At 38.8% G+C, this 19,216-nt stretch overlaps 1 protein-coding gene across 1 annotated transcript in view; it reads right to left on the bottom strand.

Moving 5' to 3' along the window:
• The window catches only part of sv2c (synaptic vesicle glycoprotein 2C), an 86,621-nt gene that overhangs the window by 45,023 nt on the left and 22,382 nt on the right, over window positions 1-19,216 (bottom strand). Inside the window, exon 2 of the mRNA XM_002934827.5 lies at window positions 18,978-19,216. This exon is cut by the window's right edge and continues 433 nt beyond it. Coding sequence (XP_002934873.1) covers window positions 18,978-19,216 — 239 coding nt within the window. The remainder of the gene's footprint in view (window positions 1-18,977) is intronic.

The following is a 19,216-nucleotide window of genomic DNA, read 5'->3' as shown; positions in this document are numbered from 1 at the left end:
AAATACCAGTTTGCTGGCTAACCTGATTCCAGTAAAGCCCCTCTGTGTGATGTGCCACGCATTCGTTTTCCACATCTAAAAATTAGAATTAATTACGCTGACGTAAATCTGAAAAAAACTCCTTTGGCAGCAAAGCTCTAATTTTGAGAATTGCAGGTGGCGGGTATAACATGGTAATTGAACTATTACTTTAATTGTCTTCTTGCCAAAAGGGGACAATATCCTCCTCTAATTGAAACAGTTTCTAATTAAATGTGCGCATTTGTTACATAATGCCTTGGAACACACTTTCCATTTACAATGAGACACACTCGGTCAACTCTCTGAACTGCAGATTTTCTTTAGATCTAGAAAAATGTGCTCAGATTTCAGCAGGTTTTTGCTGGCAAAGGTGCTAATGTGCAAGAACGATAGGATATAAATCGGGTACAACATTAAGCTTAGTGTGATAAAGAGAAGAATTTAAGGGGACTTGGTACTTTCCATTTTAAGCACAAAGAAAGTTACACATTATTGTGTAGAAATTCCCGGAGTACAATAGCTGTACATAATCAGATTTTACCATTTAAAGTGGCTGCTGAGCAATTTGGCAAGGTGCATAGCAAATCCAAAGCAAATTGCACAGTGATTGGATCCCATCTGGTGCCAATGGGCACATACACCTACAGATGTGATCATCGGTTTCAGATAATCAAGCCAAAAGCCCAATTAAATCAACATTGCAGACTTTACAGAGGCAGCCAATCACTCTGGGCCCAAATACATGTGCTTTGATGGGCTGCTTTGGTTAAATATAAACAAACTTTTTTTTTTTATATTTCCTTTTCAGACCTGAAGAACCTTGTCATTTCATCTGCATTCACCAACAAACATCCTGATTCAGCCTTGATTCAATTGTAGATACATTCTGTGCTTTATGTCCCAAGTCACAATAAACATATAATACTATTTTTGCACATAATTATGTAAAGCAGCCATTGTTGCAAAGGTTTTCATATGGCACATTCACTATAGCCCTGCTGAAATGGAAACACATTTTATAGCCTTTGCAGTTTGAATACAGAACTATTTGTTGACCAGTTAACATGAATTTGATTGGGTACCCCCTGGCACTTATGCTTGTTCAAGAACTCATCCAGGCCCCTCTTATAGGCATTAACAGAATCTGCCATCACAGCATCACTAGGAAGGGCATTCCCCAACCTCACTGCCCTCACCGTGAAAAACCCCCTACGCTGCTTCAAATGGAAGCTCCGTTCCTCTAATCTAAAGGGGTGGCCTCTGGTACGTTGATCGTTTTTAACAAATAACTGTTACCTGATATAGTATTTACAGATCTGTTTGTGCTATTATACTAATGGAGTTTTGGGAAGTATTGCCTATGTCTTTTTCCTTCATTCCAGTATAGTCTAAGGCTAATGTCATACCTGATTGGCTAAAAGCCAACTCTATTAGCAGTGAATGGCAGTTTCCATCAGAACAACAGGCTGCAAGGGCAATTTGTGCATTTCTTCGCCAGTAAATCTTGGCAGAGAAACCACAAGGTGCAACTTTAGTTTAAAATTCCATGTTTTATGCTTGTAGGGACTTAAATCTAACATGTATAACTATTGTATAATAACAGCTCTGTAATAAGAAACTGAGATTTCAGTATGTATATTGGCTGCTTTTAAATAAAAGGGAGTGTGATTGTGACAGACAACTTGCCCATTGAGCAGGACCCTCTATAAGTGTATAGACCCATCTAAGTGTTGCGTAATATGTCGGCACCTTATACATTTGCATTATTAATAATACCTACATTTGTTTAGTCATATGTAAGTACATATGAAAAAAGAGGTCCATATACCTCATATTTCAGGAAACTGAATCAGTAGTGCTAAAAAGATGCATTTTGGGAGAGTGAATATAAGGAGAAGGACAGATAAGAGGAGAGCTTACATATATAAAAATCAGTGATATTAGGTCAATGGTACTGACAATAGGAGAGTAGTAGTCTACTAGAGTAGACACATAAGTCTACTAAAAAATAATTTAAACATTAATTTAACCCAATAGGATTGTTTTGACCCCGATAAGGATTAATTATGTCTTAATTATATCTTAGTTGGGATCAAGTACAAGGTACTGTTTTATTATTGCGGAGAAAAAAAATCATTTTTAAAAATTAGGATTATTCATTTATAATGGAGTCTATGGGAGATGGCCTTCCTGCAATTTAGAACTTTCTGGATAAAGGGATTCTGGAAAAGGGATCCCATACCTGTATTCTCCTCCTCTGCATATTGCATGGCATCATTTATAATGTAGAGGTCCAGGTGCACTTGCCCCAAACCTTACAGCACAAACACTGGATAACAGGCCCTGAGTCTGGATTACAAAGGTAGATGACGTGCAGATAAAATCATTTTTATTTAAAGAAATTACATCTCACTGTAAGAACCTTATGCATTTTGTGCCTATGGGGCATTTAATCATTGGCATGCACACTGTATGATTTATGCCCCTTAGGCATGAAACACATCAGATTTTGTTAGTGAGATGCAATTTCTTTAAATAAAATGTTATTGCACTGCATCTACCACTGTGATCCTGACTCTGTGCCAGCTTACTTAGTTTTGGTTGGCAGGAGGTGATGCTTTCTCTCTGAGGTAGATTGCTCTACTCATATCAGGCAACTGCCATGGTTCCACATTGGCACAGAAATGAAACCTTTAAAAAAACAAGCTACTGAACCTCTGGTAGTGGGCAAAGCACCAATTTCACATTGAAGCTACTTACTGTATATTTATATATACATCATCGATATGTGAATTTCAGTGAAGCACCAAACCATATTAAGGTATCTGTCATTTACAGATATGGCTAAGGCTGAGGGTTTACAATGAAAATATATCTGGTTACGGCATTGAAACAAATAACACTGCAATCCTATAATGTTTCACTTTCAGAGGTGTTCCAGAGAAATGTAAAATGCTGTGTGCTTGAAAACATAAAATTACAAAGATTTATGCAATTTTATGGGGTTATGTTATAGAGTTATGGATTTGCCTGTAAAACTGTGCTTGCTTGCTAGAAATGTTATTAGGTTTATTCCACCCACTGACTGTGCTTATAGAAATGCACAAGGATTTTAGGCAACTATTCATTTCTGTATAAGGCGGTTTTATTGTTTTAAACATGGTGGAGTAATTATGACATGAATCTCTTATTAGTTATTTGAAATTACTAGTATCTGCTAGTATAGCAAAGTGAGCCATACTAGCAGTTATTTTACTACAATAATGTCAAATCACATTAATTTCCAGTGGAATCAGAGGACTGGCCAGTAATTGTATATGTGTATAGGGGTCAGGTCTGGACTGGCATTTCAAATTCACTGAGGCCCAAAGAGCCCCCCACCAGCTCAATTAATAGTGACATATAAATGACAGCAGCCCCTCTGGCATTTGCCAGAATCTATAGATTGCCAGTCCAGGTGAAAGGGGAAGGCTAAAAGTAATGCTCAGACCTTGCTGGGACCAGCCATGGGACAGGTACCAAGATGGACCTTTACCAAGGATAAGATTGTAGTAGTAGAGGGTAATGTATGGCCTTCTACTAGCAGATGATATGTTTCCTCTGCACCATTAGTCTGTAACTGGTTATGGCCAGTCAGTGGAGGAAGATATTTTATATGGGGGGCCACTAAATGCCATTTTCAAGTAAAAGGGATAAACTAAAGCTGACCATATATGTACCAATGAAACCATATGAAATTAAGTTTTGTGTGATTTTTAGTATATGGTATATTGGATGTATGAAGCCAATCAATATCTTTGTACTGTGGATATCAGTCAGTTTATTGACAGGGCAGGTTTGAAAATGTCAGCCGCAATGGCATAAAGAAGTGCCAATACTGGTACGTGTATTTCAAATCTACCGTTGAACAATCCTTTTGTTTTTACCCTCACATGTACTAGATTTTGCTCTTTACATTAAATGTTACCCATTGTAGAAGCAATGTAGAAAGATGAGAATGATGGCAAGCTTAAGTGTTTACTACATAGGTCTGTATCACATTATTTTTTTTTAATTTCACATAATGTGATGGATTCTGTAGTAGTTATATATGTATTTAAGAAAGAACTATAAAGGGAACTTAAAGGGCCACTATATCCTCATATGTCTTACTTTATTGTGCTTAGTTCTGAGAAAGACCACCTCTACCAAAGTTTTATGTTATCTGTCTATTAACACTATTAACACTATAGGAAACCTATGAAGGAATGTGTGCCTATTATAGTGTGGCCTCCATTGGCCCTGTGGTCTCCCAGGCCACAGGCCCTGGGAACTATAACCTGCTGGAAGGACTAAGGAAGGTCCGACAGCTTTGGAGACTATTGCACCTTAGTCAAGGGTAAAATTGCAAACTGAGCCAATAGTAACTTTATTGAAGCTAAGGGAAGAAGTGAGAGGGAATTATGCATAGATTTACCTATTAATATTTCCATAACACAAATAGCAAAGAAAACTGTAGGTAAAATGGCCCCAATTAGGTGCTAAACCTATGTGCAGACATCCTCTAGTATAAGCTTATAACTGAAAGCATGGAACAGTGAAAAAACAATACTTGGTTGCAAGGCACATCATTTATACCGTTCAACCTTTAAATAATTCATTTGGAAATTAGAATTGAATAACACAGGCATTATTGGGTTTACATGTTATTTCCTATGCTAATTCCACTAAGCGATATCTCTGAGAGAGAGATGGAGCAGGTTAATGCAAAAACATCTTTGTCTTGCACTGACAGATAATGGAATTTTAGAAAGGGAAACATGAACGGAGGAGTCAGAGCAGCTACCACCATAGAAATAGAGATTTCATTAGCACAGACATTGGCGTATTTATAATAAGGCACCTAAGGATCTGTGCCTAGGGTGGCAAGTTTTGAGGGGCAGCCCTCAAGTGCTTATATTTCTTTCTTTAAAAAAAAAAAAAATGTATATATGCCCCCTGCCTCCGCCATGGATTTCCATAGTAAATCCGGCAACGGAGCTGGGGGGTGAGGGGTTGTGGCTCTCAGTGGAAGTGGCATACGCTGTGTGTGACATCACGGGCACAATATGTATGTTTATATTATATATTTGGTAGTTTAGGGGTCTCTCTGTGAGCCGATCTCCGAGACCCAAGGGAAGGCACCAACCAGGTCCATATTAACAGCTGTCAGGCAGCGACACATATCTAGATGCACAGATCACTAGTAAAAAAACCTAGATACCCAACCCTGTGACCTGAGTCAAAAGGCAATGTAGGCTGCAGCATTCTCAGTGTGTCACAATTAGTGATGAGCAAGCTTGGATTTGCAGAGAATTCTGCATTTCACCATTGGCAAATTGTTCTGCCAAACTTCTTCAAAATTTTGCCAGCAAAATTTGCGGTTGTGTTAAAGAAAGGTGCAGTCACATCAAAAGGTGCAGTCGCGTCATACAAATGATAGAAAGACCCCTTATTCAGAAAACCTGAGGTTCCAAGCATTCTGGGTAACAGGTCACATACCTGTACTTAATGCGTGGCAAAGCACATGTACAGGGTTCCCTTGGCACATTGTGACCATAGGCACTCACTCTTTTGCCTAAGAAATATGATGCAAAAATGGGGAGTGTGCAAGTATGGAGGAAAAGCTGGAGGAAAGCTGACTACTACAACATTGTTTCCGCTTTACATGTAGTCAAAACTGGCAGTGCAAAGGATAGTAAGGAATAGACAATATTGCTGCTTACAATTGCAATTACATTAACAAATACCTTTACCATTCATGAAAATGTGCAATTAATGTATAGAAGAAAGCTACTTAGATTGAAAGTTGCTCTTATTTGCTTTTTATTGACTGCCACCAACATATAGTACCCTGTTGAGTAACTAAGCCCTTAGGGAACCCCTGTACTCCTTGCTCTGGTGCAGTACTGCCAACATGTAGTGCTATGCATCTCTAAATAAACACACAGAACTTGCTCGGCTCTCCAGTGGATCTTGTTATTTTTTATGTTATATGCTGAAGTGGACCTGGCGAACCCAAAACCACTGTTGGATAGAGCCCTTCACTGAACGTCACGTATAGGCGGCTTCAAATTGCATTTATTTCTTTGACACAGTACCCCTGTATTCAATGCTAGTCATGAAATGCGATCCAAAACACCAGTTTTACATTGTTCTTACTACGTCGTGTCCATAATAATCAGACTTTATTGCTGCATTCAGGGGTGTCAGTTGCCGGCACCCAACAAATACAAGTCTGTCGCAGCTGGAAGGTCTGCTGGTTGTTCAATTTTGAATATCTACTTGGTTAATCAGAAACTGCCACCCAGACTTCACTGCCACACCCCATCCATTCAGTAAATATGTTTGGTATCTCAGGAGACTTTCTGCAATGATTCAGTGAAGAGCTGTCAAGTTCCTTGCATTCAATTAATTTGTCTCTGGATAACTCCAACACTAATTAAAAGGACTGCACGCAAGCTCCTTTTAATTATTAAATGTATTGGTACACAATGGAGACCTCCTACAGCAGAGCACTACCATTCTGCTCACATTCAGTAAATAAACTGCCAACAGCTGGGAAAACTTCTACATTTCCTAAAGTACCACCAGGCCCCCTAAGTTCAGTAAATATTTGGAAGATGCTGGAGTCCTGCTACATAGTTTCAAGCATTCCTAAATTCCTTATATTGAGTATATATTTAGTGTTCTTTGGAGACTTCCTACATGGATTCAATGAAGCATCGCCAAGTTTGTCATATTCAGTATATGAACATGGATTTATTAGATCACATCCAAGCTCCTTACATTTAAAAGGTACACTGACACATGCTGAAAACCATGAATTTAGCTGTCAACTCTCTTATGTTCAATAGAGACAGCAATACACAATGGAGACCTCCTGCCTGGATTCAATGGACCACTGCCAAGTCCCATATGTTTAGTAAATATGTAAGTAGTTACTGCAGCTTCCTGCACTGCTCCAGTGGAGCACATTAGATATATCTCACTATATGTCACACAGCATTACCCCATTTTAATTTTACCATAAAACCACCTGGTCACATAGAAACGTCCATTCTTTCCTGCCGTATAGACAGGCCCAGAGTCTTCATGTCATTTACAATCCCATATGACTTTTTACACACAGTACTCTAATGGTATCCCCAATGAACCCTTCAGTATTTTGAATTCAATAGCTGCATTGTTGCCCATGATATCACAAACTTATATGTCATTTGTAACACAAATGGGACCCACATTGACTTTACAATCGAAAGAATATACCACCATATTATGATCCCCATGCTGGTGAGTTAGCTGGTTCAGCAGTTTGAAATATTATCAGCTATCTAATTGCTGGGGTCTTGTTTACCTTAGCAGCCAGGCAATAGGTGTATGAGGAGTGGAATTTGAATAGGAGGGGGAATGCATAGAAAGTAATACAATAAAAAGTAACAACAATAATATTGTAAGCATACAGAGTACAAGTTTTTTGACTGCTGGGGTTGATGACCCCCACCGAAAAGCTGGAAAGGCAAATAATACAAAAAATATACAAAAAAAAACCCAATGAAGACCAGTTGCAAAGTTGCTAAGCTTAGGCCATTCTATAATATTCTAACCCCTATATGTAATAAAAGGAACTATGTTGCCCAGGAGCAGTAACCCATAGCAACCAGATTGTAAGCTCTACGGGGCAGGGACCTCCTTCCTACTGTGTCTCACACCACATGGCACTTATATATATATATACATATATATATTTATTGTATTTATTTATTATATCACTTGTCCTCCCTGTGTGTAATTTTGTATTCTGTAAGATTGTACAGCGCTGCGTACCCTTGTGGCGCTTTATAAATAAAGTGATACATACATACATACAAGACTTTTGCTTCCTGCTGATTGGTTGCTATGGGTTACTGCTCCTGGGCAAACTTAGGGGCAGATTTACTAATCCACGAATTTGAATCCCGAATGGGAAAAATTAATTGTGTTGGTTTCTTAGCATTTCTTGTTATCAGTTTGGATGGGCCATCATGTGACTTCACTCACTAATAAGATTTTCTCAGGATAATAAAATGGAGTCCTGCTGAGATTGTGATAGAAAGAGATTTCAGAGAATAATGCTGGCAGTTTTATGTACTTGCTACTGTAATAAAACAACATAATCCAAGACTATAGATCGCTCAAAATACAAAGTTCTTCACATGTGTCCTTCACACCAGTTAGTGTTGGATTTGATCTTAACCAATGCAGAAAAAATCTGCTAAATGCATGATAATTTAGTGCTGTATTTCAGCTTTCCCCGTGTGCATTCATTACTGTCAGTAATACTCACTATGTGTGGTTATTTCAATTCAATGTACAGCCCTGCCTTAAAGGAACAGTAACACCAAAAAATGAAAGTGTTTTAAAGTAATTCAAATATAATGTACAGTTGCCCTGCGCTGGTAAAACTGGTAAGTTTGCAACAGAAACGCTACTATAGTTTATATAAATGAGCTGCTATGTCAACACGGGGGCAGCCATTGAAGCTGGGAAAAAGGAGAAAAGGCACAGGCACATAGCAGATAACAGATAAGCTTTGTAGAATATAATTGGGTTTTATCTGTTATCTGCTAAGTAACCTGTGCTTTTTCTCCTGTAAATGGCTGCCCCCGTGGCTACACAGAAGCCTCATTATATAAACTATAGTAGTCTTTCTAAGGAAAACACACCAGTTTTACCAGTACAGGGCAGCATTACATTATATAGTAATTACTTTTATACACTTTCATTTTTTGGTGTTACTGTCCCTTTAAGTCTGTCACAACAAAATATAAATGAGGAAAATTGGTCCTAACTGACTTTACACTATTTTTGAGCATTTTGCTGCATAGAAATAACATTTTCCTATGTGAAAGGCTTTAGTTTAGAAGAAACCATTCCTGATCCGATTTCTGACAAGATCAAATCGTTTCCCCTGCCTCCAGATGATGGACTATTAATGGAGATGAGCAAACCATATATAGACCATATATAACATTTCAGTAACAGGCAGGATTCTTTACAATATATCATTTTTAAATTTAACATTCACACCTAAGCATTAAAAGATGCCATGAATGGAGGTAAGGGAGGAAAATAGCCCAATGTTTAAATCAGTGCTTTATAATGACAAAAATAGGAAAATATGGATTTTTGAATCTATTTAAACAATAAATGTGTAATTTTAACACAAGTACTATTTATTGTGTTTATTTTTAGCAAAGGTGTTTGTACGTATATACTGTCCCTTTAACAACAAAGCAACTGTCCCTGACACAGGGTCCATTTTGTTTTGCAGTAGTCACAGAACTCTGTTGCATGGTACTAGCCCCTTTTCTGACAGATTCCAAAGTGGCTAGGCCTCTGGGGAGACAACTGTCTTACAGGTTCTAGAAGGTAGAAGATGTGGGGTTGTGGGGAAGAGCAGGTGTTAAAGAGATAAAGACACCAGAATTTAAACCTTTTTTATAACACTGTCTTTCCATGCTATTTATTATTTTGTCTTAAAAGTATTTTCCTGGTGCTTTTACATTACCTGTCTGATCCCCCATGTTCCTCTATGAGGGGGCGGCCATATTTGTGCAGCAGGAGTCCGTTAGCATTAGAAGCTATAACTGACTGGCTGAGAAGAGGCAGTCAGGTTGGCAAAACAGTCAGGTTAAAGAACTTCAGGTAACAATTACTTACAAAAGCAGCCCTATCAGTGAAAAACGATCAACATGACCTATAGGTAGCTTTTTATGTACATTGATATTTTCAAAAGTAGTTTTTTGGTGTCAGTAACACTTTAAGGCATAGGGGGTTTTGGCGCAGTTGGCATATTACTCATCCCTGCAGCCTTCCAGTCCCAATGCCCAAATAGACCTATAGCACTAGATTCATGGCAGAGGACTACTTCAGGAAGGCTACTCTTACTGAGCTGATTTCCTCTTTCTATGACATTCTATCATTACTACAGACATGAGGCCTAGTTTGGAGAAGGCATGGCAAGATACCCTAGCACGAGGAATGGAAATCCACACCCAAGGGAATGATTATGCCAAAACAGTTTTATAAATGGGAAGATTGTGGTGTGTTCTTTATAACAGGGTTATCCTGCCTCCCAACTGATCCTTTCTTGTCATGTACAGCAAGCATTAGAGGAATACTCCTAAAATATCAATCAGTATGGGCATTATGGGATAGCTGTTATATATCAATGGAAGTGCAGCTATGAGATTTTTTTTTTTAAACAAAACACTGATATCTATAACAACCTTACATTTTTTACCCCAACATCAAAGGGGTCCTTAAGAAAAAAATATAAAGGCACAAAGCACAGATGACACTGAGGGCCCACTCTCACATGAAATAGCTGTAGGCAGTATTAAATGTACAAGGTGTTATATGGACCTATAGTGTAAATTAGAAGGGGCAGATGGAAACTGCCTTTGGCTAAGCCCACTGGGAAATCCTCCAGAACTCAGACATGCCCGTCCGACCCAGAAAGCAGCAATGGCCACAACTCTTGTTGAAAATGCACTTCAAAGCATCTCCCTACTATTTCACCAGGTTTGATGGTACGACTTTAAATAAATAATGGCGAGGGGAAGATAATTACTAAGAAGAGGCCTGCTGCTACCCCCTCCTGTTTAATGCATATTTTTACATTTGTTTTATATTGAGCTCATAATAATGATTTTCTGCATGTAGGTGGGAATGCTGAATGGTGCATATTTATTGAAGACTAACATATTTTCAGCATGCCTTTACATTCCGCTCTAAATGAACATCACCCTGTCAAACAGAGCTCAGGAGAAGTTCTGCTGAAGGATGTACCTGTCTGTCTGGGTCATTCAGTTGGAACCATCACTAAGCTGACACACCTGACCTCAGGGAATAGAGGGAAATACTGATCCGACAGGGGACATCTGCCAGCCACGAATGGAGCATCCCTGTAATCCTTTCTCAAGTGCCTCGATTTGCTGGAGTGAATCACTGGAAATTGGACAGATGTCTAAAGAATACTGATTGTCAGTCTGAGACAACACACAGACTAGCAACTATGAAACGAATTGGCCATTTTTCATGTCATTTTGTCACAGTTAGGATTTATCACGTAGTAGATTAATATACCCCCCAAAATGTATGGCTTTAGGGATTATTCTAATACAGACTACCCTACATTAAATGTTCATTACAAAATGACCTTTTGTTTGTCATAAGCCAACCGAGTTGGTAGCCATTTTATTCCCAGAAATCACTAAGGCTTCATTATCTTTAATGAACTGGAAATAAATCTATTGTTGGTGCTATTTGCAAGCTTGTATATAATCTTATATTTTTGCAAAGACCTATAATACAACATCTGTGCATTTTAACCACTGAAGAAATAAGATTTTTTTAATGTAGTATAAAATGTGTCTAAAATAAATGCCTCTTGGTGCCCCTGACTGATTCACTGGCAACATAAAGTTATGATGGTGGTATGCCACTACCATCGACTAGTGGCATAATTAGAGCCCCATGGGCCCTATTGCCCACCTCCCTATATGTGTGATCCTGGACAATTTACATTCTACCTCCCCCAAGGTGTGAGCATAACCCTGGAATACAGGTATCGGACCCCTTATCCGGAAACCCGTTATCCAGAAAGCTCCGAATTACGGAAAGCCCGTCTCACATAGACTCCATTATAAGCAAATAATTCAGAATTTTAAAACTGATTGCCTTTTTTTATGTAGAAATAAAACAGAACCTTGTAATTGATCCCAACTAAGATATAAATAATTATTGGATGCAAAACAATCCTATTGGGTTTAATTAATGTTTTATTAATTTTTTAGTAGACTTAAGGTATGGAGATCCAAATTATGGAAAGACCCCTTATCTGGAATACCCTTGGTCCCTAGCATTCTGGATAATGGGTCCTATACCTGTATATAAAAAGGGTTTTATGGGGTAATGCAGTAAAAGGTGCAATGTTTGTTTCCTGTTCTAGTAACCTGTAGCAACCAATCATACACTTGCTTTCAAGATAGTGACCAGATGTTGCCTGACATTGAAAGTTCTATTGGTTTACCACACCTGGTGCAAACTTTTTATTATGTTACTCCCTGTGACAGGCTGTCCTAATCTAAATCACCTTTTGTAGGGAAATTAGCAATGGTGGGTGTAGGAACCGCATTTGAAACATGGATCCTGAGGCAGGGACATTAGGAAAATGTTGCAGAACACGACTCTTTTTCCCCTAGGCTTCTAGAAGACTCATAAGATTTCCACATTATCTTCAGTTCACCTCGATCTCACTTAAACTCTTCAGCTTCAATCACCAGAAACTCAGAACCTTCTCCTCTTCTTCTTACTTTACACAACAGGGAGCACGTCCTGTTCTTTTTGTTACTTAAACAGGAATCCATGGTTTAAACTGACCTTCTCTCAAACCTAATAGGGACAACGTCTTCTCACTATCAGACCCAGGAACAGGCGAGTCCACACATCTATGAAGTGCAGCAGCTCTGTATTTATCTGCTGGGTAACTACCTGGGCCACAGTGAAGCCAAACTGTTCTTCATGCAAGTCTTTGTAGCTATCACCATACTACAGAAGGTTGTATATTTTCTGACCAAACTGATACAACACATCAGAAATTCATGTTTTTCATATCTTAGTCACAGATTTCATTAGTCATACCCCCCACTCTATAATTTAAACTAAATAACACAAAACCCCAGTGTAAAATGAGGGAAAACTTACAATTATGGTATGTAAAATTGAAGTTTCATTGTATTGATCACAATCTCCGAGGTACCCTCAGAACTTTATAATTATTCAAAGTCTGACATTTTTGAGACCTCAGATGACCTACACATTTAAACATAATGAGCCCAGGCCATGGTTCCATAAATATTATTTATATGAAAGAGAAGCATATTTTAAACAAAGAGTCTCTCATGTGAGAAGAAAAAGTGGGAATATATATGGTGCTTATCCAACTGCTCCTATAATTTACTTATAGTTCCTTGCTATAAAGTCTTGTTTGATTTTACCTCTGCCCTACAGGTAGCCATACATGGTACAATTACAATCTTTCCTTAGTGGTGGGAAAGATCATTGTTTTCTCTATTAACATTAGGAGCTGAATCGTCAGATATGCAGGTAGAAAGAAAATAATTCTACCCCAGCATTAATGTAGCCTCGTCTCCCACCATACATGCACCGAATATCGCAGGAAACCTTGTTTCATATGATAATATTGGTGCGTGTGTAGCCAATTTTAACCTCTCTGGGGGTCAGCCATAAGGGACAATGGATAGCAACCGTCTACAAAACAGCAGTCACCTGTTGGACCCCAATGTTCCCGAGCCACAATAAGTGTCACTGACTATAAGCAGTAAATTGGGATAGGTAATGGATACATGAACTATTTTTTCTTTTAAAAAAAGACAAATAATATTTTTCAGTTCAATTTATATAAAAAAACAGTACAAAAGCTGTGACTAGTTCACTCACGTTAATTCATGTACCTGTATCCTGACACTGGCAATAATGAGTAATCTATGTGTCCGCTTTCAATCTGGGCTAAAAATAATCATTAAAAATGTCCCCTTTATTGGAGCATCCCATAGATCATAGATCCCCACCCTTTTATACTCGTAAGTCACATTCCAATGGAAAAGGGAGAGCAAAACAAGAGCTATAATTGCCTATTTTGGTAGCCCCTATGTGGACTGGCAGCCTCTAGAAGACTCTGTTTGGCTTTACACTGGGTTTTAGGCAATCAACACTTGCCTCCAAGCCAGGAATTCAAAAATGAGCACCTACTTTGAAGCCAGTGGGAGCAACATCCAAGGGGTTGGTTGGGGAACTGCCATAGATCCTTTCTGGTTTCTGACTGTGTTTCAAATGAGGGTTGGGCATGCCAGAAGCACAGTAGGAGGAGGATAGCCAATCACAGCCAAGCAAAAACAGGCTTCAGTTCTCTATCAGGTCAGCCACACTGCTGATTTGGTACCTATCCTACAGTGCAGTGTGCTAAATGCCGCCGGCCCCCCTGCACAGCCTGGGAGAGGAGGCAGCAGAAAGTGGAACAGATGGGTGGGACTGGTAGGGTTGTTAGACAAATTACAATAAATCATTCTGAAAGACATTTTTAAACACATTCCTAGTATGTTCAAAAGAGTATAACACACTGGCACATTTTTGTTTGTTTACACACTATGGGCCCGATTCACTAAAGTCCGAAATAAGGAGTGCTATTTATAGCATGCGTTAAAAATCTTATCACTTCTTATTTTTCGCTCGATTCACTAAAAGGACACTTGTCATAATTAAGAAGCGATGTTCTTGGCGTTATTTATCTTGCGACGACATATTTTCAAGCAATATATTACGCAGCGCACAACATATTACGCAGCGTGCGATATTTATGCAGAGCGCAATATATTACCCACGTAACCATTACTTTCTGAAGACAAGAAAATTTTGCGCTCTGCGTAAAATATCGCGTGCTGCGTAATATGTTGTGCGCTGCGTAATATATTGCTTGAAAATATGTCGTCGCAAGATAAATAACGCCAAGAACATCGCTTCTTAATTATGACAAGTGTCCTTTTAGTGAATCGAGCGAAAAATAAGAAGTGATAAGATTTTTAACGCATGCTATAAATAGCACTCCTTATTTCGGACTTTAGTGAATCGGGCCCTATGTCCCCTTAAAAGATTAAATAAGCAAAGCAAAAAACATGTCTAATAGAACCCAATTACATTATCAACTGTACAGATTTTATCATACGATTTATCCATTCAGCAGGAAGAATGTCCATATCAGATGTGAGGATTACATATGAGGGCATGATGATACAATCAACCAAGGTGATGCTATCAGACTCTACAGGATTGGTACTGTCACATATCCAATCCTCAAGATACCCCAGATGGTAAATGCTCTAAAGAAGTCACTGTAGTTTTATCTAGCAATCATGCAGACACATTTAAGTTGTGGTACTCAACGAAGAATAAGAAACTATATGGTAGAGCCATACAGGGAAAGGAGAGTATATGGGAGTGAGGGCCGAAATGCAACAGAGAGAGCCGCGGTCTCCTGCTTATGAGGCAATATATTTAGGGTAAATTGTATAAGAACAATATATGTGAGGCAAAGGCAAAGCAGAAAGATAGTGGGAAGGTTTAATTTGGTGGTGAAGTTATCCATTCTACAAAAAAGAACATAAAGGGTAGAAGGACAAGGAAATAAACACATGAACGTTTCTCAGTGTATATGTCCAGATATATTGGTCAACCTGATGCAGAAAGTCCTGCCCTTTACTTCTTTCTGGCTATTTAAGTTTTTGTTTTATGATGTGAGTGTGTGGGCTCAGGCTCAACAGTAGTGATGAGTGAATCTGTCCCGTTTCACTTTGCCAAATTTTTTCTTATACGCATGACTTTTTCTTACTCCAAATAAATAAGTCAATGGACATTTTGTCCTCTGCAAATTTTTGCTGCAGTTTCACAAACAAATTTGCTGATGGTGAAATGTGTAATTTCATAGCTCATCCCTACTTAACAGCATGGAGTGGCTGTCACAGCTACAGAAGAATCCTCTGTGGGAGAACATGTACCTTCCATTTAGGGCAGGGGTCTCAAACTCGCGGCCCGCGGGCCATTTGCGGCCCTCGGTACAGTATTTTGTGGCCCGCACCAACGCCTTCTCAAAAGCAATGAATGGATCGCGATTTTTATTGCGATTCAAGGGATAATGCAAAGTACGGCGGGCGGGAGCTGCTGATTGCGGAAATGACGTTATGCCATCATAACAGTTATTATGGGAAGACGTTCTGTGTGCACAATTAGCTGCTAAGGAGCTAATTGTGCACACAGAATGTCTTCCCATAATAACTTATGATGGCATAACGTCATTTCTGCAATCAGCAGCTCCCGCCCGCTGTGCCTTGCATTATCCCTTGAAAGCCAATTTTTTGTGAAATCCCTTATGCGGCCCAGCCTCATCCTGACTTTGCCTCCTGCGGCCCCCAGGTAAATTGAGTTTGAGCCCCCTGATTTAGGGGGTGCAATTTATTATCCAATGCTGGTAGCTGAAGCAAGGTTTGGTGCCGTTGTAAGGGGACTTTTGGGGACTACTGTTGCTATTGATACAAGTACAATTGTTACATGTTAATAAAGTTGTTGGGGGGTTGCAATGTAGAGAGTAAAAGGAAAAATGCAGTAAGGTGAGCAGTCAGAATGTAAGAGACAAGGGAAAAAAGGAGGAGTAAGGGACAGTTCAGCAGAGGAAAATTGTGTGAATTGGTGTTAATAAAAAGGAAAATCTTGGTTAGGTCACTGAGCGTTCCATATCCCTTTTCAAATTTTATACATCAGTATGGCTGTGTTCCTGCTAATTATAAGCAACCATGATCTACCCCTCAAACAAAGAAGAAAAGTTGACCCATAATCTCATTAAAACTAGATACATAAAGGTTTTGTATGCAGCATGGCTGTTTCTTAGCAATTATTATATTTTTTGTGCATGGTTGAACAGAAACCAGTGCACTCCATTGCAGCCATCGAAATATATGTTTAAGCTGTACCATATTAACTGTGAGTGACGTATTGTATATTTCTATATTGTCGTATTGCATCTGAATGTAAAACAAAGTGTTGACTGAATATAATAAACTAGCATAAAAATAATACTGTATATTTCCATATGCTTCCTGCACTAATGCTCAGCAAATAAACACTTATGCAAAATTAAACCTTGAGAGCCCTAGGCTTTTTACAGAATTCGTTTTTTTATTCCCTTTTCTATTATCTACTGTAGAACCTCACAGAATATTATTGTGGTTTGCCTTCTGTCAGCAGGTGATTACTTACAAAAGCATATTGAAATAAACTAACAAACAGGGCTGGATTATTGCCTTTGTGCTGTGCGCTATATAGGTAATGGCAGACAAGGGTGACAACACAATCTGTATTGCCCTTCATTCCAATGGCAATAGCCTGAACCTGTAACTGCAATAGAAATGAATCAGATTTTGTCGCCAACCTGCTGAGCAAAAAACCTCTTTAGTGGAAACCCCCCCTGAATTACCCTAACCAATGTAAAAAGATAATGCCATTTTACATGGGTAAAGACTACAATAAAGTATACCCTGCTGTATATGTAGTTACGCCACAGATCCCTTTGGGAAGGTGCTTTCCTTGCCTTTTGGCATTAACCCTATAACCAATTCTATTTTAGAGTAACACCTAGTAAATATTTTTTTGTGCACACATGAGATGCTGCAAGCACTGGTGTTTGGCTGCATACTAACAATTATCTCACCGGTACTTCTGAGCTCGGGATACGCCATACAATGCATGATTCATTTATTCATGTATTCAGAGCTTGCTTCATAGCTTCATTTCCACTTCCAGTATAAAGAAGTTACTGATCAGAAGCCTGTACCTTTCTCCGAAGTGCATTGTAACTGCCTAAATATATCCGTGTCTGTGATGCCTGGGTGAGTTTTTGGCATCTACAAGATTTTGTTGGGGAGGTGGAATGTTAATGTTATAAACCGAAAATAAAGAGGAAATATCGCTAATTTATGTGTGATACATATGCATTATTTTTCTATGCATGTAAATTCAAATGATGCTAATGTAGAGGGGCAAAATATGAGCTGAATTCATGCTATTATTGTTTTTTTTAATAGCATGGCATATTCAGCAGCGCTGTACAAAAGAAGCATTTATACATCATACATATAAATCAGAAAGTAAAGAGGCCTTAGGGTCCATAAATTAAGTGGCACAGGCCTATATAGAAACATACTGAAGTGGGTTCACCTTCAGATTAACTTTTAGTATGTTAGAGAATGGCCTATTCTTAGCAACTTTTCAATCGGTTTTCCTTTTTTTATAGTTTTTGAATTATTTGTCTTTCTCTTCTGATTTTTTCCAGCATCGGCCTGGGCAAGGCACACTGGGTCTGCTACCCTAGGGGGCCCCCACTCCCCCCAGGGGCCCGCTCACCCATCACCAGCCCCTCCCCCCACACACATACCTTATACTTACTTTGCCGTGATCTGGCGGACGGAGGGCAGCAGGGAACGACAATATTGCTGGTTTTTTTCCTGTATCCCACTGTCCCAGTCTAACACTAACTCTTTTCAACTAACTGACCCCAGCAGCCAAATAACCATTGCTCTGTGAGGCTATAGTTTTATTGTTTTTGTTACTTTTAATTACTCATCTTAAATTGGGCAACCCAATTAATTCATACTGAAGAGCTGCTGAACAAAAAGTTAAATAATTAAAAAAACACAAATTACAAAAAATGAAGACCAATTGCAATTGTCTCAAAATAGCATTCTCTACATCATACTATAGATTATTTGAACAACCTCTTTAAGCAAGTTATTATTGTGTGTACGTGAATTGCTATTGAAAGCAGTATCTGCCTGTCTGTTTATATTCTGTGAACTGCTGCTCTGTCTCCTGAAACAATGTAGCAGAAGCTAGACATAATATTATGGGGAGGTATTTGTGGCAGTAGAGTATCACAAACTTCTGACTGCTGTTCCCTGTAGCATCAGATGAAGTTGGCTGCAGGCTGCTATCCCCAACACACATGGTGCAGCAATCTGGATATTCAAGCACTTGTATCCTCTAAAATAAGCCATTCTTAAAGAGGAATTATTCCTCTTGTAAAACCAGAAAAACCATATATGAAACATTTTCTAGTTATTTTAGATTTCTAACACAAAAAATCAGTATGATTTCATGCCAAAAATATTACTTACAGTATTTTATAAAGCACAGAATATTCGCAATGACAGGAGGGGAACACAATATAGCTGTGTTGATTGAAAACACAGTATATTATAATCTGATCATACCCTATGCACAGGTGAATTACTGGAATGTTACATATATTAAAAATAAATAAGACTTACCGAGCCAACCAGAGCCTGAATCGGGTATGCACATATCTGTTTCAGCACTGGGCAACACAAAGCCGACCACAAACACCTCGACACCATCAGCCATTAATGCCATCCCAAGGACAAAGAAGAGAGTCCACTGAAAACGACCATGGCCACATTCTTGGATGATTAACTCATACTGTTGTGCCAGTTCTTCTTCATCAGCCTTCCTTTCGGTTTCTAACTCGCGCCGGTCTTTGTATTCATCA

The sequence above is a fragment of the Xenopus tropicalis genome, chromosome 1, assembly GCF_000004195.4.
Source record: "Xenopus tropicalis strain Nigerian chromosome 1, UCB_Xtro_10.0, whole genome shotgun sequence".
NCBI lineage: Eukaryota > Metazoa > Chordata > Amphibia > Anura > Pipidae > Xenopus > Xenopus tropicalis.
The sequence above is the reverse complement of the archived record's forward strand: the minus strand, read 5'-3'. Positions and strand labels throughout refer to the sequence as shown.